This window comes from Aspergillus mulundensis (genome assembly GCF_003369625.1).
Source record: "Aspergillus mulundensis strain DSM 5745 chromosome Unknown scaffold_8, whole genome shotgun sequence".
NCBI lineage: Eukaryota > Fungi > Ascomycota > Eurotiomycetes > Eurotiales > Aspergillaceae > Aspergillus > Aspergillus mulundensis.
Window position 1 is genome coordinate 1,449,705 of NW_020797896.1, and position 22,231 is coordinate 1,471,935.

Genomic DNA, 22,231 nt, shown 5'->3' on the forward strand with positions numbered 1-22,231 from the left:
CTAACTATAAAGTTAGTTAATAAAAAAAAGAATAAAAAGTTAAGGCTATTTTTAAAAAATAATAAATTTATAAATATAATAAATTTTTTATTAAGTAAAAGGGCTAGCCTAGCTATAAAAACTTATAAAAACTACTTTTTAATTTTAAGCATGTATAAAAAGCCCTAATAAATTATAAAAAACTAGCTATAATAACACTAGTTCACTACTAGTTTAAAAAAAAAGGTAATAATTTTACTAAGTTAAATACCTTTTTTTTTTTACTAGGTTTTAAGGTTTAATAAACTACTAGCATTATTAAAAAATTATTAAACTATTACTTAATTATAACTAGTTACTTATAGCTTTAAAAAAGGGTGCAAGATTTTTTATTTTATAAGGTTTTAAAATTATACCCAAGGCCATAAGTAAAGTAGTTACCTTTTTTATTTTTTTATAAAATTTTAAAATTTAATAAACTATAGCTAGAACACCGCTAGCTTGGTATTAAAACTTATTTTAAATTATAATTTAAAATAAAAAACTATATTTATATTAAAGTTAAAGTATTAAAAAAAAAAATTTTTTTATTTTTTAAAAAAAAAAAAAAAATAATAACTAACTACGCGGTAAGGTTATAATAAAAAATTATTATTTAGTATTAAGGGCAGGAGCAGGGGCCTTTATAAATATCTTTTTTTTATATTTAGTATTTTTTAAAAAAAAAGGCGTGACGGGCCTGTTCTTTAAAAAAAAATATTAGCGGACTAGTAATTATTTTAGTTATTATTAAAATAGGCTAGGGGCTGTTTAGCAGCAAGCTAAAAAAACTAAACAAGCTTTTAAATAACTAAAGCTAAAACCTTTATTACGCGGACCTTGGGGCTTATTTTCTTTTTATAGGCCTTTATTATTAATTTAACTTAGTAAGTAAACGCGTTTTAATAACAAAGGCATTTATTATAATTAGCAAAATTTATATATTATAAAAAAATAATATTTTTTTTATATAAAATAATAGGGGGAGGCAAGTGCCCTTAATATAAATATAATAAAAGTAATTACGCCTAATAACTAAATAAATATAATAATTAAGGCTATTAATTAACTTATTATTTTTACATGCTTAAACACACTTTACACACCACAAGTAAACCTATTTTTTATTAACTAATATTTATACTAAAACTATTCCACTAGCAGACTAGTTAAAAATAGGAAGTACTTATAAAAAAAAAAGGCTAAAGGCTAAAAAAAAAAAGCCCAAGGGGGTGGTAGTATAAAACCTATAATAAAAGTATTAATAAAAGTAAAAGCTAGCATAGCACTAGGTAAAGTAAAAAAAGGTAAGTTAAAGGGCGCGGGAGCTATAATTAAATAATAAAATAGCTATTATAAAATTAAAAATTAATATTTTTAGTAAAACACTAGCGGAGCGCTGCTAGTTAACAGCTATTAAAATAAAAAAAACTTACTAAATTATTACCTATAACCTTGCTATATATTTTAAAGGTGCCTATTAAATATAAATTATACTAGTTATTACTATTATTATTATTATTTAAAAACTAATTAAAATTAAAGTTTTTAAACCTAAAGGGGGACGGCGGTAAAAAAAAGATTAAAAATACTAAGGGCTTTTAAAGTTAGCAAAAACACTATACTAAAGGGGTTTTATAACTATACCATAGTAAAAATATAAGAGGTAAAAATAAAAGTATTTTAAATTATTATAATTATAGCTAGGCGCTTTTTTTTTACTTATTAAAAAGCTAGGGCAGCGCCTAAAAGGGCTTTTTTTTTAACTATAATAAAAAAAGGGTAACTTTTTATTTAATAAAAAGTTTAATAAATTTAGGAATTTATAAAATTATAAACTATGCTATAATTTATACTTTTATACTAGGTATTATTAAAGCACCGCCTTTCCCCTTTTAGTTATAAATAAATATTATATTTTATTTAAAGCACTATAAATAATAAGAATAAAATACTAAATTTAATATATTAAATAATACTTTAATAAAGTTAAAAATAGTAATAATAAAGCTATATTTAGTGTTAATACTAATAATAATAGTGGCGTTTTATTATTATTTTTTTTTAGTTTAGCGGCGGGTCGCGGACAACCCTTTAATTAAAAAAAAAAAAAAATTATTAGGGCTAATATTTTTTTATTTAATATTATTAAAATTAATTTATTATTAGTTTAAAATTAGTACCTAAGCTTTAGCCTTAGGCTATTAAGGCTTGGTATACCTTATTACTATGTTAGGCTATATAATTTAACTAGGTTATTAGTATTTAGGGTTTTAGCTACTAGTTAGGCAAGGCTAGGGTAAGCCCTAAGTATAAGCTAAAGTAAAAACCCGTGTATAAAGTATTTAGACCTGTATTTACTTCCTAGTTAGGAATAACTTAAATATAGCTTAAAAGTTTATAAAGGTGGCCTTAAGGCCAGCCTTTTTCCTAGATTTTTAAGTAACTTTTTTAATATTATTTAATGGGGTTTAAAATACTCTATTCTTATTAATCAGATTCCTTTGTTAATATCTTTATTATTAGTAGAGATCTTTGAGACTTGTCGGTCTTACAAACACGCCCCCTTAATACCTACTTACTTTTAAATTAGTTAAAAATAAGGCTAGAGATATTTATTAAATTTAATATTTTAATAAATTTTTAATATTACTACTTAGTAAGCGCCTTTATAAGATTATTTATAATTATTTAATTAATAAAGGTTTATTTAATATAAAGGTTTTCGCGCTAAACTTCCTGCCTAAGCTATAAATTATAAATATTAATATAATAAAGCTTTAAGTAAAGTTATATATTAGTATTAATAAAAATATTAATTATTTATTTATTATTATATTAAATTAAGAGTTAGTATTAAAAATTAAATTATATAATTTTAAAAACTTTTTATTACTAGTATATTACTTTAAAGGCCTTAATAAAAGTAAATAACTTTATTTTAATAATAAAGGTAGTAACTAAGCATTACTTTATAATTTTTTATTTAATTAAACTTTTATATAGCTTATAAATATAGCTAGTACTAAAAAATTAATTAAAGTAATTTATAAATATTATATTAAAGTATAACTTATAAATTTTATATTTTTTAATAAAAACTTTATTTTTAAAGCTATTTAAACTAAAGTATTTAAAAGTAAAAAAGCATGTGTTATAAAAATAAAAAATAAGTTAATTTACTATATGTTAATAATAATTTATAAAATTAATAAGGTATTTTAATAAGTGGCTTATTATATAAAAAATATTTAAATAAGTAAGGGTACTAGTATATTTAATAAATTTAATTTTTAATTTTATTTTTTTAATATTTTTAAAGGTGACCGTGTTAAAGTTTAAATAAAGCTTATTAAATAATAAAAGTAGGGTAAAAAATAGCTAAATTATAGTATTTAAATAAAATTAATTTATAATAACTTTAATATAAAAATTTTAAAAAAGCTAGAGCTTGCGCTAAGGCTTATTTTAAAAAATTTAAATTTTTAAAAATTATTTAGTTTTACTAAAATACTAAAGCTTATATTTTACTAAAAGTTTTTTTTTAAAAGTAGCTGCTGTAAAGCGGCCTTGCTTAGTAAAAAGGTTTATAAAAATAAGATTATTTATATATATTAAAAAAATTATTAGCTTACTAGTAAAAAGGCATTTTTTTAGGTATTATAGTAAAGCTAAATTTATATAAGGTAGTAGCTAAATTAAGTTATTAAAAGTAAAAAAACTTTTTAAAATTATAAATAGCTTTAAAAGCTTTTAAAAGCTTTTTTTCTTACTTATAGCTATTTAAAAATTAAAGGTATATAAGTTTATTAAGGCCTATATTAAAAAAGGTATTAATAGTATTATATTACCTTGTATTTATATTAAAAAAGGTAATAAGTATTATAATAACTTAAAAAAAATAAGTAAAGGCTATAGCTACTTAATTATTTTTATAATTAATTAGTTTAAAATTTTTATATATATAAATTTAAGCTTTAGCCTTAAAAAAATAATTATTTATATTAAACTTATATATAAATACCTATAGTAGGGGAATTAGCTTATTTAAACTTATTTTTTATTTATTAACTACCTTTTATGCTTTTATTTTTTTAAGTTTATTTAATTTAAGGTTAATAGCTTTAAAAAATATATTTTTAAATAAATAATTTTTAAAATTTTTTTAGTGCTTAGGAAAAGGTGGTAGTTTATTTTAATAAAGGTATTTTTTTTAGGGTTTTAATAAAAAGTGAAAAAGGCAAATTATATATAGTTATAAAAAGTAAAATTAAAAGTAATTATAATAATAATATAGCTTGTATAGCTTATTAAAGTGCCTAAATAAAACTTAAAGTTTTTTTAATTATTTTAAGGTACTAGTTTTTATTTAGCTAACTATTTAAAAAAATAATAAGTCTAATTTTTAGTTTTTTACCTCCCTTTATATTTTTAATAATAAAATAAATAGGAGTTTGGGAGCGGGCTTGCTTTACTTTTTATAATAATTATTAATTAGCTAGGTTTAAAAATAAATTTTTTTAAATTTAAAAGCATGTAACTTATTATAAAGGCTATAATAGCTTATTAAAAAAACTAGCTAATATTAATTTTTATATAAAAATTTTATAGTAGTAAGATTTTAAAATAAGGTTTAAAGTAAAAAAAGGTGGTAACCCCTTTAATAAATTAAAGGCCTTATTTTTACTAAAATTAGGCCCAGGTGTGATTTTATATTTAAATTTTTTTTTATTTTTATTTTTTTTTAATATTTTTATTTTTAAATATTTTTACCACCCTTAGCTTGCTTGTTGTTAAAATACCCTTGTTTTTTTTTTTTTAAAGAATTTAGTAAAGTTTAAATTTAAATTTATATTTTTAGTAATACGGCGGTAAGAGGGCGGTTTAAGAACCTTAACTAGTGGTTTAAAAAAATTAATTTAAATATTAATAATAAGAAATGGTTCTTGTGAATTATAAAGCTAGGATTTATTAAAAATAATATTTTTATAAGCTTTAACATGCTAATTTTAAGAAAACTAGATTTACTAAATATTTAAGGCTTAATAGCCTATAAAATATTTAAGTAAGGCCCTTAATTTTATTTTATAAAGGCCTTTTTTTTAGGATTTTCTTGCCTAGGAAAAATACTTAATAATTTAAATATTTAAAATATAAGGCTTTTTACTAATAAATTTTTTTTATAAAGTTATTTAATTAATAACTTTAATAAAAATTTAATTATTAATATAAGCTGCTATTTTTATAACCTAGGGCTATATATTAAGTAAAATATTTTTATATAAAGTTATTATTTTAGCTTTTTAAATTAAAATACCTTCGGAGCACTTGGCCATACTATTTTAAAATAAAAAGTATAAAGTAGACTAGTTTTAAAAAATACTTTTAAAGGTAGTAAAGTTAGGAATATTATTATTAAAAATAGGTTTATTATTATTAAATAAAAACTTTAAAGTAACTTTATAATAGTTTTATATAAATTATATAAATTACTTAATAATATTTTTATAATTACTTTTAAGCTAGTAAGTATAGGCCTAGTGTATTTTAAAGTACTTATTATAAAAATAAGTTATTTATTAATTTTTATTTATTACTAGCTTTATAAAAATAAAATTAATGTAAATATAAATAAATAGCTTAGTAACTAATTTTTTAGGCTATTTAAATATTTATTAAAAAGCCTAACTAACCTAGTAAGTATTATAGTACTTAGGTAGTTAAAAATTAAAAATACTAACTTTTTATATAGTTATAAAAAAATACTTAAATACTTTATTATTAATATATTTTAGGCGCTAGTAAAAAGCTTTAAAATTTTTTTAAAGCTATACTTTTTAAGTTAAAGTTTTAATTTTTTATTAAGTTAGAGTGTTGGCCTTTTCTAGCTTTAAAAAACTTTTTTTTAGTTTTATTGTTTAAAGGCTTAAAAAATAATTTTTAAGGTAAAAGACTAGTTTATTATTTTTAAGTATAAGGGTGTTAAAATTTTAGGTATATTTAGCTTTTTAAAAAGGCCTTACTACTATAATATTAAGGTAAAATTTAGGAGTATATATAACTTTATAAAGTATAAATAATATAATCCCTTTATTAAATACTTTTAAATAAATAAAAAYTAATTTATAACCTTATATAGCTATAGTTATATTCCTAGCTTAAATATTATTATTTTAAGAGTAATTTAAAAAGGTAAAATAGCTAAAATTATTATAAATATAAATAAAGGCACTAGTATTAAAAATAAAGGTATTTTAAAATTTTAAATTACTTAAAATACTAAATACTAGGGCTGCTTTATAATATTTTTTAGGAATTATAAATTATATATTTTTTTAGCTATTTTACTAAGCTTTCTAGTTTTTAATATTTTTTTTTTATTTTTAAAAAGCTTGGTATTCTTAATTTTTAACTTTTAAAGCTTCTTACTATATTTATTATTTTTTTTAAGCGCTTTACTAATTTTTTTTTAGGCCTTTATTTATTTTATAGGACTTTAAATAGCGTGAATATATAAAATTATAATAAAATTTTATAATATACTTGTATTTATAAAAATAAATTAGTTTATTATTAGTTAGTGCCTAGAAAGGTTTATTAATAAAAAAACCTTTAATATTTAAATTATTAGTAAAGGGCTAATTTAACTTTTTAATAAGTATAATAAAGGCTATTTTTTTTATAAAGGTTTTAGCAAAGCTATTAGTAGTAAAAAAATATTATTAAAACTTAAAAATAAAGATAAGATAATTAGTTTTACTAAGTTTTTTATAATTTAATTAATTGGCATGGCGCTTTACATAGGCTATTAAGTATTTATTAATAGCCTTTAAAAATACTATATTAACCATTTTATTATTAGCCTTAGGTTACTTAAGGCGTAGGATTTTTTAATAAGCATGCTTATAATTTTAAAATTATTAGGTAACTTTTTTTTATTAAATTAATATAATAAAAATAATAATATAGCTATTAAAAGTTTTAAATTTAATTTTAAGATTAGTAAGAGTAAGTTACTACTTTAATTTAATAAAAACTTTTATAATAAGCTTATTTTTAATAAGTTGCTAAATAAAAAGTGTAATTAACTTTTATATAATATTATTAATATTTTAAATTTTTAAAAGGACATGCTTAGCGTGGTTTTATTTTTAATTAAATATTTTAAATACCTTTTTATTAATATTATTTTTAAAAAGTAAAGGGAGCTTAAAAAAAGAAGTTTAGTAAGTTACTTTTAAATTAAAATACTTTTAAACTTTTATAATAATTATAATATATAAAATATAGCTATACCATACTAGCTAGTTTTTTTTAAATTTTAAAAAAATTATTATATTTAAGGCGCTGGTAGTAAAGCTTATAATAACTTTTAAATTAATAAATTAAGTATAAAAGTTAAGGTTTAATTAATATTTAACTTTTTAAATATAAATATAAGAGATAATTAACTACAAAAGGCTTTTATATAATAAAGGGCTGGTACTTAGGGGATATAAATAACTTTAAAAAGTTTAAAAAAGGTAAAAATTTAATAAACTAAATTATTAAGTAATTTTTTAGGCTTATAATTATAAGGCCCTTTAAATATTATATAAAAAAAGCTGTTAATTATATAAATACTAAAAAATTAAATAAAAAATATAATAATATTTAAAAGCTAGAGCTAACTAGGGTTTTTATAAATAATTTAAGCTTTTAAAAATAATAAAAATTTTAAATACTTTTACTAATACTTTATAATATTTAAAAAACTATAAATATTATAATTATACAAGCAAGTAATTTAGTGGTAGGCATTGCAGTATTTTAATTAAGACTGCCTAAGGCGCCTGAGCGCTGTTAAAGCGCTGTAGCGCTTCCTTATTAAACTAAGCAATCTCCACCATTGGCTGACAGAGTCCATGTGGTATGGGTGCCTGCTGTGGTCTGAGGGTTCATCGGACAGTGTCTCTCAACATATACATATACATACATACATCATCACCGCATATCCTCCTCGTCCCACCTCCCTACCCAGTTCATTCCTCTATACCCAAGTCTATACTATACGCCTAGTAATATATCCTCTCATCCCCAGTAGCCCGAGGATACATCACACTCCCCGTCCCGGGCTCACCCACAATCCCGCGCTCCACAAGCTCATTGACGAGGCTAAAGACCATGAGATCGCACCCATGCGGCGCGATGATGTCCACCGCCACGGGGAGGTACTCCTCGCGCAGCGTGATGGTCGAGTTATAGCGTGCTTGGCCGACTGCCACGTCCCGTTAGTTCAAGGCGTTGTCAATGGGACCCTCGGAGTGGAGGAAGGGTGCGTGTGCGTACCAGGGACAACCATATCCGGCACACCGGCCATATTCGAGATCCGGGCTGAGGAGAAGCCCAGCGGGATGCCGGGGATGCTGCACGCACGCATGATATTAGCAGGATGGTCAATAAGGAGAGGGAGGGGAAAGGGGGAGGGAAGAAACGCACTCGCGATAAACATTCCGGTACGTCGGCGTGCCGGCAGTGCCAACGTACAGCACGAGGCTATCGGCGCACGTCTCCTCATCAAACACCTGCACTGTGGAATTCCACCACGCCTTGAAGACCTCTTTATTCGCTAGCTCGATGTCGAGCTGTGAGTCTGGGTAGCTGAGGCCCCAGTTCCACCGGCTCAATGGCACCGGGTCGATGAAGGGGCGGCGGCCGTTATTCGCGGCCGCATAGTCATCGTAGAGCTTCGCGCCAATACGCGGAAACTGCTGCTTTGTGATCAGGATGCCGTAGGTGAGATTCAGGAGGGAAGTCAGGGTTGTATCCTCGGGCACGGTGTGCGGTTTGGTGTCCTCCCAGAGGGCGTCGTAGTCGAGTGGCGAGACGGTCGCGTTTCCAAGGAACGTCTTGAGCTTGTGCAGGAAGGCAAGCAGGACCCGATTCGCCTCGGTGCTCGCATCGGTCGGGAAGTCAATCGTCCGAATGGACCTGGGGTACTTGCTATACGACTTCAAACCCGCAGGCGCATAGAGGACCTCCGACGCAGCCTGCCACAGCTTTGCATCCCGAGTTAGAAAACCCGCTGTATCGAGCGCCGGGGACATGGGCATGACCCCGTCCAGCGAGACGAGGTCGAACGACGGCCTATTCCCAAAGCACCCGTTCACCTGCGCCGGATTGCGAATCGACCCGCCTGTATCGCTCCCAACCGCGAGATCCAGCCAGGCGTACGCGCCGATGCCCGACCCAGGCCCAGACGACGACGAACTGGGATCCTGGTACCCGTCGCCGCGCGCATTAAAGGGCGAGTGGTAGTCGACCCAGTCGGCGGTGGCGGTCTCGCCGTTCGCGAACTGGGACGTCTTCATTTTGCCCACGATCACGGCCCCCGCGTCGATGAGGGACTGGATGCTTGGTGCTGTGGTGTTGGCGGCGGCGTACAGGTCGTAGTAGGCGCGGTTGCCGCAGCCGGTTTTGACGCCTTTGATGTCGTAGAGGTCTTTTACGCCGAGGCGTACGCCTGCGAGGGGTTTGGTTGCGGTTCTTGTGGAGTAGAGGCGCGAGGGGACGCCGATGGTTAGGGACTCGTAGCCTTGCAGGCTGGAGGGGAGGACGTCGTAGGTGTTGTTGCCTGTGGCAATGAGGCCTTGCGTGAAGGAGCCCATGACGTCGGAGTAGAGGCGGTAGGCTTCGTGGACGGCGCCGGTGGTGGTGTCGAGGAAGTAGGGGCCCGGGGCGATGTCGGTTGTGCTGTTGGTTGCGGTCTTGGGGCTGTATGCGGCGGCGTGGCCGAGGAATTTGGTCTTCCATGACGATGGGGGAGAGATGTCCAGGAGTGGGGTGTTGTGGGAGCCGTTGTAGGTGATGTAGATATCTAAACTGTTAGCTATGATTTCTCGTCTCAACAGGGGATACTTACTTTGCAAGAAAGCCGTGCTGAAAACATCATCCGTAGATTCGTAGAGATTGACCAGGTCCCGAACCGCCGCCGTACTCAGATTCCTAGCATCGCTCCTAAACACAGTCAACGGCACAAGGTCATCTCCATGCGCTAGACCTTCCCCGACCTGCAGCGTCGTCACAACCTTTGGAGGCACGTAGTAGGTGTTCTCGCCCACCGCAATCGTCTGGCCCTTGAACGTGACGGCTTCAACGGCACTCGACAGCAGCGGGAGCGCGGCCGTGAGGCGCAGGTGTGCGGAGACCATACCTACCTCTCTTTTCCCTGTCCCTGGGCTTTGGAATGTGACGGTGGTACCTGCATGGCGGAAGAGCCCGGCTAAATAGCCGCTCCACGAGGCTGGAGTTGGAGAGCTGTTAACAGGAACAGAGATAAGAATGGACGCTGAAATACATTCTAGCGGTCAAGAGGAGACATGATTTGTTGGTGATCGGATATGTGGGGATTTGGAGTCAGTTGGGGTTGGCAAGGAGATAGCATCACCTCTTATCTAATGTCAAGATAACTATTGAGTAAGATCGGGAGTTTTGGAGGTGCCGAGTGGAGCTTTTACTCGAAGCAATATACTAGAAGTTGGTAGAGACGATGCAGCAGTAGGAGCACAGGCACCATACCATAGTTAGGGCTAAACTGCCAGCTCGGCATCACCACCATTATATTCCCGTAGCAGTCACTGGGCCTTATGATGGATAGATATTAATAAATATGTTCCAACTCGAGGTTTCTTCCAGCGATGCCATAGAAGTCAATACAACTATCATCAAACTCTGAAGGATATATGGCAGATCAGTAATTCTTCAATCAAGGCTGGAACGCAGCGTTAGGGTTTGCGCATCTACCCCGTACCACACAGCCTGGAGGATTCGGCACACGGTGGTATAGGTAAGCTACACCAGGTAGAAGTACCTGTCCTACCCATAACACCCTCGCCATAAACGCAAATAGAGAAATATCTTCGAACTGCAGTTAGCCCTCATTTCCACACCGGCCTTGTCTTATCCGCCCGTTCCACCCGTTCCACCCGTTCCACCCGTTAACACCCACATTCCAAAAGCTGTGATATAATCATTCTTTAATGCTCAAACGAACAAACCACAGCCTCAGCCTCCGCCTCCCGCTCCGCAAGCCGTGCCTCCCTCGCAGCAAGATACTCCCTCTTCGAAGCACACCCCGCCTCAGGACCAACACAGACAAGGCGACTAAGCAACCATTAGCATCACCATCACCAATCCCCCCTTCGGCAAAAGCAGGTATAAGGGGGAAAGCATACTCATCCTCAAAAAGCCTCTCGCACGTCCCACCAGGACAAAGCTCATCCCCCATGAGCCCCTCAACCGTCGAGAACTGGTTATAGATGTCCTCGTAGTTCGGCACCAGCGAGGCAATCCCGCCCGGCACGACCTTGTCGTACGCGGCGACGACGACCTCCTGCGCGAAGTTCTCGGCGTGGTCTGGCATTCACAACATTAGCCTGGAAACAGGAATGGGACAGGGACGGAGTGCATGTGCATGTGCGGGTTGATTGGGGCGTACTTGTTTGCGCGTAGGCGTCGCAGATGTACGCGTCTTTGTTGTACTCGTTTAGCCAGGCTGTGGAGGCTGGGGACGGGACGTTAGCATGGGTAGTTAAGGGTTATGGTATGGGGGTGGGTGAGATGGGAGAGGGACGCACAGGAGTAGTCGCCCGCAGAGGCGTTGACCTGCGCATCGCGGATGTGCCCGACCTCGTGGATCCAGAAGCGGATGTAGGGGTATAGATCGCCGGTGTAGACGATGTCGCCGAGGTCCGTGCTATCCGTACTCTTAGCAATCCCAGCTATAGGTAAGTGAGAATTGGCAACCAGAGCAGGCTTACAAGGTATACGCCAGCAGCGTCCCATTGCCTCTCCCAGGGAACGCTATCCCAGTTTCAGAGTCAGCTCAGCCCTCACTTTCTAATCACTGTACGAGTTTGCTTTGAGATGTACATACCCAACTGCGTCCGAACAAGATTCCTCATCCTGACCGGCAATCTCCCGAAATTATCGATCATCTGGTCGAGACTCAGATCCGCCTCTTTATGCCGGCACATCACCCACGGCCGATCGCAGTCTTCGTACGTCACGTTGTAGACTTCCATGTCGTACGGGCTCAGGTTCTCCCACGACTCCGCGACGTCGTGGCAGCGCGCGGGCAGATACCCGTAGTCCCAGGCAGAGTATGAGGCCGGTGTGGACTTGAGGTTGTCGTATAGGTTAGTGTCCATTTGGTCGAAGGGGACGGCGGGCGACATGATGGGTTTGTCGAGTTGGGCGAGGGCGAGGGGGAGGAGGGCTAGGGTTGCCCATGTTTTTAGGGGTAGCATTTTGTTTAGCGGGGGCTAGGTGAGTAGAGACAGGTTGACGAGTGTGAACTGACAGAATGGGTATCTCACTGGGTTTTATATCTCCAGCCCCGGGACGATCAAATTTCCACCAGCGTTAGGCAGTGGAACGGAGCCGCCAATGCCTGCCCGTTGGAGCTTGAAGGATCTGTCAACCTGGGCTTTTCGCCAATGAATGCGTTTTGGCCCCAATCTTGCTGCGATTCTTCAGCGATAGCCCTAAGCTAGGCACACAGCCCTGTTCTAGCTGCGCTTGGCATTCAGGTACAGCCCCAAACTTGGAGGCACAGGGTCAGGCCATGATAAGCACTGAAGAGTATTATGTGGGAGATGTGTGCAGACATAGGATTGGAGACTGTTACTTTCTTGATACCTATCTTTCTCTTCGAGTACAGTAGCCGCAAGTTCATATCACCATGTCTCTATCAAGTCTTCAGTATGCGCAAGCGCCAGCTTGTGTGGAGTCTCTGTCCTGTAATCTCCACAATTCCTGATTCAGGGCTTGGACCCCAAATATCGACGCCTTGTAAAACTGCGATCTGTTTTATGTCATGTGTTGTATGTGGTTAGAAAGGTGCCCGATGTCTGTCACTCAGTGCTATGGTACCATACTAAGTACACTACGGTGACTCGTGAGGGTCATGGAATATTTCCCACTAAGCCCCCACGTATGTTGGTATGGAATTAGCTATCAGCCGACATGATCTGGATTGAGGACGGACCTAGAGGCTTTATCTTTGGTTTCAAGACATTTGAAAATATATATACTTCGATATACCAGAGCGCAGGGTATGCCCCAACGAAAGATACTACGTGTATTAACAATTTTCGAAAACGCCCATTATAGCTTGTATGGGATATGCCAGAGTGCTATAGCATATAAATAGTGAAAGTGCAGAGAGAGACTGGCCCAGTAGGTACCGTAACCCTAACCTCCGGGCGTTCGGCAACCTCGGCCTCTTACCTACTCAAAGGCTACAATGATTTGGAGTGCATTTCCAGCGAATTGTCGAGATCAGAACATACGAACCATGTCCTGTTCAAGCTAAATAGGTAACGTACTGAAATGGGATTATTATGATGGCAATGATGGAACATCCCATACAATAAGGGTCTGCTTACTGTACCTAGGTGATCGCGGCTAGTGCTCAATGCGAGTCTGTATCACTAATCGAATAATATAGCATGAACAGTATACGTATGCGTATAGTTGATTTCCAAGCAAGCATGAATGCTTGATCATGCCATTCCAAGATCATGAGGCTTAGGGCGCCCCGATTTGAAATCATACAGCTATGCATGTGCCCCTGCATGCCGGGGCTAAGCCACCTCTTCCTGGTGTCCGGTGCGCCAATCATCCCGCTCTTTGGCTACCATATTTGTTGGGAAAATGAATCATACTGGACTCGAGGATCGCTCAAGTTGACCAGCGATGGGTATGTTCTGGATTCGGGACGGGGCCGGTGAGTTACTACCTGGTAAACAGGGCTCAAAGACGGCTCAGTTACACGCAGAATATGGTACCAGAAGCCTAAATGATGAGCCTTTGAACGTCAAGGAGATGCCCTGGATATCAAACCTTCATGAAAGAGGATCTGCTCAGCGGAATGATCATTCATCACTATTTCCAGTTGAGCCCAGCACTGAGCACTGAGCAAGAAAGATCCACCTTCCGCCCAAGGACTGGACTCCGCCGCAACCGAACCGTGACCGAACATCAAAGAACATTGGAACCGTCCCACTCGCATTTGTAATCCATCCGATTCCGCTGCTCAGGCGGATGTGGATATCATGTCGTCATTTGAGCCGTATAAATGCCGCGGTCCGCATCATGATCATGGTCCTCCCAAATTCAATCAACCCCATCTTTCCATCCTCGCATTCCCCCGCGGAACAAAGGAAACCAACCACCAAAATGCCATCCCAAAAAGCCATCATCATCACCTCCCCAAAACAAGAAGGTCTCGTCACCGACCGCCCCATCCCTACCCTCCGCGACGACTACATCCTCATCAAGACCGTCGCCGTTGCGCTCAACCCCACAGACTGGAAGCACATCGCGTACCTCGCGCCCCCGGGCGTGCTGGTGGGCTGCGACTACGCCGGGGTCGTGGAGGAGGTTGGACCGGCCGTCAAGAAGCAGTGGAAGAAAGGCGATCGCGTCGCGGGGTTCGTGCATGGGTGTAACGCCGTGCAGGCCGAGGACGGTGCGTTCGCGGAGTATATTGTTGCGAAGGGGGATATCCAGATGCGCATCCCTGAGAATCTGGGCTTTGAGGAGGCGGCGACGCTGGGGGTGGGGATTATGACGGTGGGACAGGGGCTTTATCAGAGTCTTGGGCTGGGGTTGCCTGGCCAGCGGAAGGAGAGTGAGACGTCCGAGCCGATTCTGATCTATGGTGGTTCGACGGCGACGGGGACGCTGGCGATTCAGTTTGCGAAACTCTCTGGGTACAGGGTTCTTACGACGTGTTCGCCGCATAACTTTGATCTTGTTAAGAAGCTTGGTGCGGACGAGGTCTACGACTACAGGGATCCCGGCGCCGCGGCGAAGATCCGCGAGGCGACGGGCGACAAGCTGCGTCTTGTTTTCGACACGATCTCGCTTGAGCCCAGTGCCAAGTTCTGCGAGCAGGCGATCTCGACCAGTGGCGGCGAGTACAGCGCGCTTCTTTCCGTCAAGGTCGACCGTGAGAATGTGCGCTCGCGCTCTACGCTGGGCTACACTGTTGTCGGCGAGGAGTTTATGTTTGGGCAGACGCCGTACCCGGCGAAGCCGGAGGATAAGGAGTTTGCGGAGAAGTTTGCGGTTGTTGCGGAGGGGTTGCTGGGGTCTGGCAAGGTGAAGGTGCATCCGCCTAAGGTTGGAGCTGACGGGCTTAAGGGGGTTATTGGGGGGTTGAAGTTGCTCAAGGAGGATAAGGTTAGTGGGGAGAAGTTGGTTTATCGGGTTGGGGAGACTCCTTAGATCTTGTTGTATACTTCCAAGTTGTATAGTGATTGTCCCCTACCTAGGTATACGAGTGGGCGGCGTGTTCGTTGCTGGGCATAGATGTAGTAATGAAATGAAGGACCTCTTTCAACTACTTTTTATGTTCATGGTTTACATTATTTTGCCGGGCATCTTTCTCCCTCGGGCTTGCACTGTGCAGTTTACCGCATAGTACCGTCACGCTGGTTGATCAATCGGATCACAGGAAGAATAAGCTTAAGTTCGGTCCCCGCAGCCGCTTTAGGATTAGACTCCGCATCGCTGGATTCTAAAGATCTAGGACAGGATTGCAGATTGCTAATCATTTGGCCCTGCGCAGGTTATTCTAAGGTTCCCGAAGTTTCTGTCTCGCTAGCGATCACTCCCGTACGCATATAAGGGCAGACCTTCCCGCTGGTTTGCTCAATCCCTAATCGCTCTACATCGTTCACCCTTCATCATGCCGTTCAACTACAACAAAGTCCTCATCATCGGCGCTACCTCCGGAATCGGCCGAGCCTTCGCAACCAAGCTCGTCGAGAACAACATCCCCGTTGTGATCTCCGGCCGTCGGGAAGAGAATCTACAGGAGTTCATCCGCCAGCATGGCAGCGACAAGGTGACCGCCAAGGTCTTCGACGTGACCAAGCTGGAGACGGTACTACTTTCCCCCAAACCCATCCAGACGGAAGACTGACTAGCAAAGATCCCCCAATTCGCCGCCAAAGTCCTCGCCTCGCACCCCGACATCGACGCCGTCTTCATCAACAGCGGCATCCAGCGCCCCTTTGACTTCTCCAAGCCGGAAACCGTCGACCTCGCCATCTTCGACCAGGAACTGCTCACGAATTACACCTCCGCCGTGTACCTAACTAAAGCGTTTACGCCGCACCTGCAGTCGCTCAACAAGACGGCCGCGCTCCTCTTCACAACGTCCCAAATGGCCCTCGTCCCCATGATGCGCTGCCCCAACTACGGCGCTTCCAAGGCCGCCCTGCACCACTTCATCCTGGCCCTGCGGACGCAGCTGTCCGATGGTCCGGGTGATGTACGCGTTCTGGAGATTTATCCTCCCGCCGTGCAGACGGAGTTGCATGATGCGAAGCACCAGCCGGATTTGAAGGATGGGCATTTGATTGGGATGCCGCTGGATGAGTTTGTTAGTGAGGTTTGGGAGAGATTGTCACAGGGGGAGGAGCAGGTTGCTGTTGGGTCGGCTAGGGATATTTACGAGGCGTTTGAGGTTAAGCGTCAGGGGCTTTATGAGGAGATGACGAGGATGTTGAGTGGGTTGATTAAGCAGTTTTTGCGGTAGAGCTGGGAGAGATGGTAATTGAGTAGTCATCTAGTTGAAGTAGTTCGAGAATGGAGATTTTGTTTGTATTTTATGGTCGATGTCAAGCTTTGCTTTGTCCTTAGCTTCTCCGGTCTTCCTTGCTTCTACAGATCGTTATATCTGACCGGGCCGGGACTCCCTTGCTTCTAGACAACCTAGGTCTACAAACCAAATACGGTCCCGAACTGGTGGAACCTCGGAGACTATCGATCGGGCCGACCCACATTGAAGCGCATTCGGTTTAGTCTCCGCAGTCAAAGTGGGCCCCTGCAGCTGACAAATCCCGCCGACATCGCACGTTTTCTCTTGTCTCGAATCTCGGCAACTTCTGCGAATCTTGGACTCAATTCATACTGGCTCGGTCATCTGCATACATCAGACTGCACCACCTGCACACATGACAGCATCCGACCTCAAGCCTCAGACCCTGCGCCGCGCCTGTCAGGCCTGTGCGCGGGGCAAGCGCCGCTGCGACCAGCGCTGGCCACGTTGCACCAGATGCCAGACCAGGGGTATCAGCTGCGAATACGCCAATGTGCCTCTTACGACGGACAATGCTATCCCCGCGGGGAAACTAGCTACACCTGCCGCCCGGAACATACCGACACCGCGCCGTCGAATGGAGGTGCCCGCTGCTCGAGCTGGAGGTCCACCACGCCCACGCCCCCAGCTTACCATCCACCACCCGCTGCACCTGGAGATCCCGAAAGGCTACGAGCCAAGCATCATCTCCTTCCTCGTCGCCGGTGTATCTTCCCTCCCCATGGCATTCGCACGGGATATGAAAACCCACTTCATCCACCCGGAGCTCTGGCCTTGCGGTGCAAATGGCACTCCACCACCCCCCCTCCGCGATATCCACGCCCTCTGCCAACTCTTCACAAGATGCCAGAACACAACGACCTTCCTCTCCCTCCTCCGCCAGAAAACACTCTACCACTACAGACGCATCTCGCACACCGCAACAGCAACCTTCTCAGACACCCTCGCCTCGACACAAGCCCTCCTCCTCGCACAATGCATGCTCATCACGACCGACCCAAACACGCCGTACTCCGAAGCAACAAGCTCCATGCTCCTCTCCCTAGCCCAGAAACTGTACGCGCAAGCCCCAGTCCAGTTACCGAGCTCGCTATCCCCGCGCCGGGCGTGGTTATTCGCTGAGAGCGTGCGGCGGACTATCATTGTCGCGTTTATGCTGCGGAGTGTGTACTCGCTGCAGAAGAGGAATTACTCCGTGCGCACGCCGTTCGTGGACTCGTTGCCTTTTGATATCCGCACTGGTTTGTGGGATGGCAACGCGCGTGCGGGTGCGGACATGGTCGTGGACACAGGGGCAGCGGCTTCGACGGACGCCATTGTCTCGCTGCATCAGTACTCCGGCATGTTGGAGAGCGGGCTCGTTCATGGGATTTCCCCGTTCGGGGGCTTGATTCTTGCTGCGTGTAGGGGCAGGGCTGTGGAGGAGATTGCCTATCCGGCCGTCGCAGGCTGAGCTACCATACCATACCTTCTGGCAATGCGGACACGGTCTAATGGCCTAAAGGCTGCTGCCTGAGCTCTCCTGGCTTATCACTTGACCATTCTCCTCTACGACTCCGCACTCTCTACCAAGCTACTGGGTGGGCTGGGCAGACGTCTTGCCGTTCTGTTTGCCAGACATTACGCTACTCACCAAACCACTGTCCATCGGCGTCATTATGGTTCCCGAATGCGAGAACCCAGGGGCCGCTGGGATGAAGATAGCAGCCAAGCTGCCAAAGTGCGCTTACGGTATCGCATTTACTGGGTGTTATAGACGCTATATTCGGCCGTCTATATCTGCCCCCCTGCCTAGGGCATGTCTATGGAACATATGGTAGGGTTAAAGCTACGCATTGTGCCAAGTCGCTCGGAGGCAGCGATATTGGGTACTCCTAACCACCATCGATGTCGCCAAACGGGCTGATGGATCCTAGTGGACGAGGATGGTTGTGGTGCACCCGGACATGTGCTAGTCCTGCCACAGTTCGGTATACTCTTCATATCCGGTCGTGGGTGACGGGGTGCTATTATCCATACATGTATGACTTTAACAGGAATATCGAATAACGGGACTATACCTCATCATGACCATTTCTGGAGATTATTGCCTGACTTGGGGTTGTATTAGCTTACTCGTTTCTCTCATACCTAGTTAGCACAGACTCGGCACAGTATCATGTATGGTATTCACTACGGAGTGTTCCAGGTCCAGCCATCCGTCCAGGTTTGACTATTCTCCCTCTCAACCCCACTATCATAGGGTTAGAATGGCACTCAACATGATGAGCACCGTCCATGCGACAGAACACAGCGGGTGCGTCAGATGAGCTGCATTGCCCTCGGTTGTATCTGTCTGTGCACTCTCGGTCTCGTTGGCGCTGTCAGTCATGTTAGAAGTGTTTCCAAAGCTGCCGGGGATGTTAGTTTCGTTGCCGGCGTTCTCATTGTTTGTACTTTCGCCCGGCGTGGAGAGATTGGAGTTCTCGTCACCCACTCCGTCGCCGTCATTGTCTGCATTGGCTGTGTTATCTTCGTCGTTCAGGCTATTGTTATTTTCTTCAGATTCAGATCCTTCATTCCCTTCGTCGTCCTCTGGCGAATCGGCTGGTCGAACGCATCTTGTCGGAAAGGAGGACTCTGATCCCCCTGAAATATGCATTTCCTCCCAGAGCTTGTACAGCGTCTCGTTACACGGGATTTTGGGTTCGTAGGAGAGATCGACGGCGCCCAGGTCTGTGAAGTTAGGAAGGTCGATACTAAGACCGGCAATTAGTCAGTGCATAAAGGCCACGATGGGAAAATGTAGAAGATGGCGAACTGACCTGCCAAGTTCGCCCCAGATATAAAAGTACTCCGCCGTCTTGATCGTCGAATATATCTCCAGTGGCGCACGGGCAATGAACGTTGCGCCTGCGTTTGTTTCGCCGAGGGCACCAAGGCTCAAGCGTGAGATGCCGCCGTAGACTTCGAGCAGGCCGTTGATCGTACGCAGGTTCGGTGCATCGAAGTCGAGCGTAAACTCGCCGCTTTGGATATTAATCCGGAGGCTCTGGCTCATCACGGATTTCCTGTTGGCCCAGGGGTCGAGGTCCTTGGTGCCGACGATTTCGAGGGAGGGGACGGAGGCGCTGTTCATAACTGATTAGCAAGACTGAATCCCAGGGTGTGGGTAAAGACCATCCAACGTTTTGATCGTCCCCGCAATGTTGAATCTATTTGCGCTCTTCAGTGAAGGCAGGTCCACGTCTAGGTAGGGGAACTCCTCGTCGTAATAAATGCCACAGTTTTGCGAGCCGCAGATGGAGAGTTCGTCGGTGACTGTTTCCAGGGAGGACAGGTTTATTCTGGACACTAAGTCAGTTTGCGAGCGCTTAATTCATGTAAATAGATAGGTATCGCACCTCGTCCAGCTCCCCCAAGCCCTCACATTATCCGACTCCGTGAGCGCCCCGAGATCCACCTCGGCACTCGTTGACGCCTGGACGAGGTTGATACTACCCGCGCGCTCGACTTTCGGCAGATGAACGTCATTGGTAAGACCAACAAGCCAGATATTGCCGACGTCGACAAGGTCAGGTAACTCAACCACACCGAACTTGTCGGCTGGCGCACTCGTGGTGATATTCCCACTGATCGAGGTCACGCCGTTGAGGATAAAGTCGCCGCTGTAATCGGAGTTGATCACGATGTGACCGGTAAGTGTCGTGCATCCTTCAATGGTGGACAGTTCTTCGGGGCTTGAGACGCGGAGGATGGGCTCGCCTGTTTCTGCGTCGGGGGTGGACGTTTCGCATTCCTTTGCAAGCGCAACTAACCAGCCAATGTCAGCTTCTTTCAGAGTCCCCCGTTAGGGATTGGTAAATAGAAGAGTTAGCATTTTACCCAGAGAGAAATTGGAGATAGCCAGCCCAGCGGCCAGAATTATCTGGAAGGCTCGCATGCTTGCGGACACGGTCGAATCTTGCTAATGCTTGATGGGAAGGGAAGGGTGAGGGAAAACAAACTGACGCCACTTGCCTCGGGCGCAGCTGCCTATTTAGCCGCACGAGCCCCTACCTGGGAAAGACCGCTGGCAGGCCCCATTCACCGCGATTCAAGGGTCCCAGTGAAATTGAGCCATCGTGGTCTTGGCCACGTTAGGGCCGCACTTGGCGTGCTTGGGGCCAGATAGGTTCGTACTTCGCGCCATGATAGTTTCACTGTGATTTGCCCTGTTCCTGAACCCCGGTGCCTAGGGACTTGGCAGTTGAGCTCAGTTAATTCAAGGGAGATAGGGCTCGAAGCGTCATGTAATCTTCATTCACCAAGTAGTCGTCACCTGCGCAGTCTGACGACATAATTACGGTTCCAAAGCCTAATCAAAACGTCTCATGCTATGAGCCTTCATTTGTACATGGCTATGATGACGACATTCTGCAATCTTGCTGGGATAACCGTAACCTGACGAGCTTTGCTATCACGGATCTGAGATATCGGGCCGCGGTTGAAGTGCAGGGCCTACCGAGAGGGCGATATGTCGCCCGTAAGCGACGGACGTTTCATAGCCTATGTTCGCGATGGCAAGGACTATATGTTCGGGGGCGTGGAGGAGACGTTTGGCGGGGGCGTCTGGATCGGTGAGATATCGGTAGCCTCTTCTAATGCGAGCTCGGACGGCATGCTGTAGAAAAGCCACGGTCAGTTATGGCATATAACATCCACACCGGAGAGACCAAACTCTTGGCTAAGGGGAAGACGTCTGTCGAGGTGTCAGCTACTGTCACAGCAGATGGCACGATCGCATTCAGGGATTTCCAACACATCTGACTTACGGAGGGTCCGTTACATCTATCACAAGCTGACGTCGCCGTCTGGAGCAAGCCCGGAGACAGCTCGACACCGGAGGATCATATCCGGCTCTCTGATGTTGGCGGGCATAATGGCACATTCAGCGGCGATGGGCAACCCGTGTTCTGGCTATTGGGACCGGTCCTGTATAGAGCACCAGTCAGGGAGGTAATCCAAGGGTGCGCTGGCGCCTGCACTCGAGACCTAGGGCTGGTGGAAATCCAAGCCCTAAACGCCACCTTCAAGACAGTACTCCATCAACAAATCACCGCATCAGACAATGCACCGCTGGTTCTCGTAAACGCAACCTTAATCAGCATGAGCATAGACCCCTCAGCCCAGCAACTAATCACCAACGCAACAATAGCCATCCGCGCCGGCCAAATCATCGCCGCAGGCCCCGGCCATTCCTCCCCCCCCCTAAACACGCAACTCCTCAATAATCAATGTCGGCGGCGACGCCGTCCTCCCCGGCTTTATCGACATCCACGGACATTGGGGTAGCTTCTTATCACCATACACGGCTACATAATGGGGAATAGAAACAATGATTTACCCGCCTGGTGTTGATACCGTGGACAAGGTTTGGGCGGATAGTACGCATATAAGGTATTTTGTGCGGGGTGGGACGGTGTTTGAGGTTGAGGATGGGCTTGTAGAGGTATGGCCGAGAAGGAATAGAAGGCAGGAACGGGGGAGGGTGAATGCTCAGGATGAGATATAGATAGAGGGGGCCGGTGTGTAGTCGAG

General features: G+C 41.8%; 6 protein-coding genes across 6 annotated transcripts; 3 read left to right on the top strand and 3 right to left on the bottom strand.

Moving 5' to 3' along the window:
* Nucleotides 1-8,072: 8,072 nt before the first annotated feature.
* On the bottom strand, nt 8,073-10,208 carry DSM5745_07845 (glutamyl-tRNA(Gln) amidotransferase, subunit A; the record flags this gene model as incomplete). Its single annotated transcript, XM_026749861.1, has 4 exons — nt 8,073-8,275; nt 8,347-8,423; nt 8,497-9,874; nt 9,920-10,208. The coding sequence occupies 4 exons, from the start codon at nt 10,206-10,208 to the stop codon at nt 8,073-8,075; spliced, it is 1,947 nt and encodes a 648-aa protein (XP_026601893.1).
* Nucleotides 10,209-11,033: 825 nt separating this feature from the next.
* Nucleotides 11,034-12,305, bottom strand: DSM5745_07846 (uncharacterized protein; the record flags this gene model as incomplete). The annotated part of the gene is made up of 6 exons (XM_026749862.1): nt 11,034-11,160; nt 11,232-11,412; nt 11,495-11,560; nt 11,634-11,752; nt 11,817-11,859; nt 11,933-12,305. 6 exons carry the CDS (start codon nt 12,303-12,305, stop codon nt 11,034-11,036), a joined length of 909 nt encoding a protein of 302 aa, XP_026601894.1.
* Nucleotides 12,306-14,238: 1,933 nt separating this feature from the next.
* On the top strand, nt 14,239-15,291 carry DSM5745_07847 (zinc-binding alcohol dehydrogenase family protein; the record flags this gene model as incomplete). The annotated part of the gene is made up of 1 exon (XM_026749863.1): nt 14,239-15,291. The coding sequence occupies one exon, from the start codon at nt 14,239-14,241 to the stop codon at nt 15,289-15,291; it is 1,053 nt and encodes a 350-aa protein (XP_026601895.1).
* Nucleotides 15,292-15,754: 463 nt separating this feature from the next.
* DSM5745_07848 (putative short-chain dehydrogenase/oxidoreductase) lies at nt 15,755-16,609 on the top strand (the record flags this gene model as incomplete). The annotated part of the gene is made up of 2 exons (XM_026749864.1): nt 15,755-15,952; nt 16,001-16,609. The coding sequence occupies 2 exons, from the start codon at nt 15,755-15,757 to the stop codon at nt 16,607-16,609; spliced, it is 807 nt and encodes a 268-aa protein (XP_026601896.1).
* Nucleotides 16,610-17,027: 418 nt separating this feature from the next.
* Nucleotides 17,028-18,125, top strand: DSM5745_07849 (Zn(II)2Cys6 transcription factor domain-containing protein; the record flags this gene model as incomplete). The annotated part of the gene is made up of 1 exon (XM_026749865.1): nt 17,028-18,125. The coding sequence occupies one exon, from the start codon at nt 17,028-17,030 to the stop codon at nt 18,123-18,125; it is 1,098 nt and encodes a 365-aa protein (XP_026601897.1).
* Nucleotides 18,126-18,908: 783 nt separating this feature from the next.
* On the bottom strand, nt 18,909-21,571 carry DSM5745_07850 (uncharacterized protein; the record flags this gene model as incomplete). The annotated part of the gene is made up of 7 exons (XM_026749866.1): nt 18,909-19,410; nt 19,477-19,782; nt 19,840-19,998; nt 20,056-20,464; nt 20,803-20,885; nt 21,115-21,314; nt 21,497-21,571. 7 exons carry the CDS (start codon nt 21,569-21,571, stop codon nt 18,909-18,911), a joined length of 1,734 nt encoding a protein of 577 aa, XP_026601898.1.
* Nucleotides 21,572-22,231: the final 660 nt, after the last annotated feature.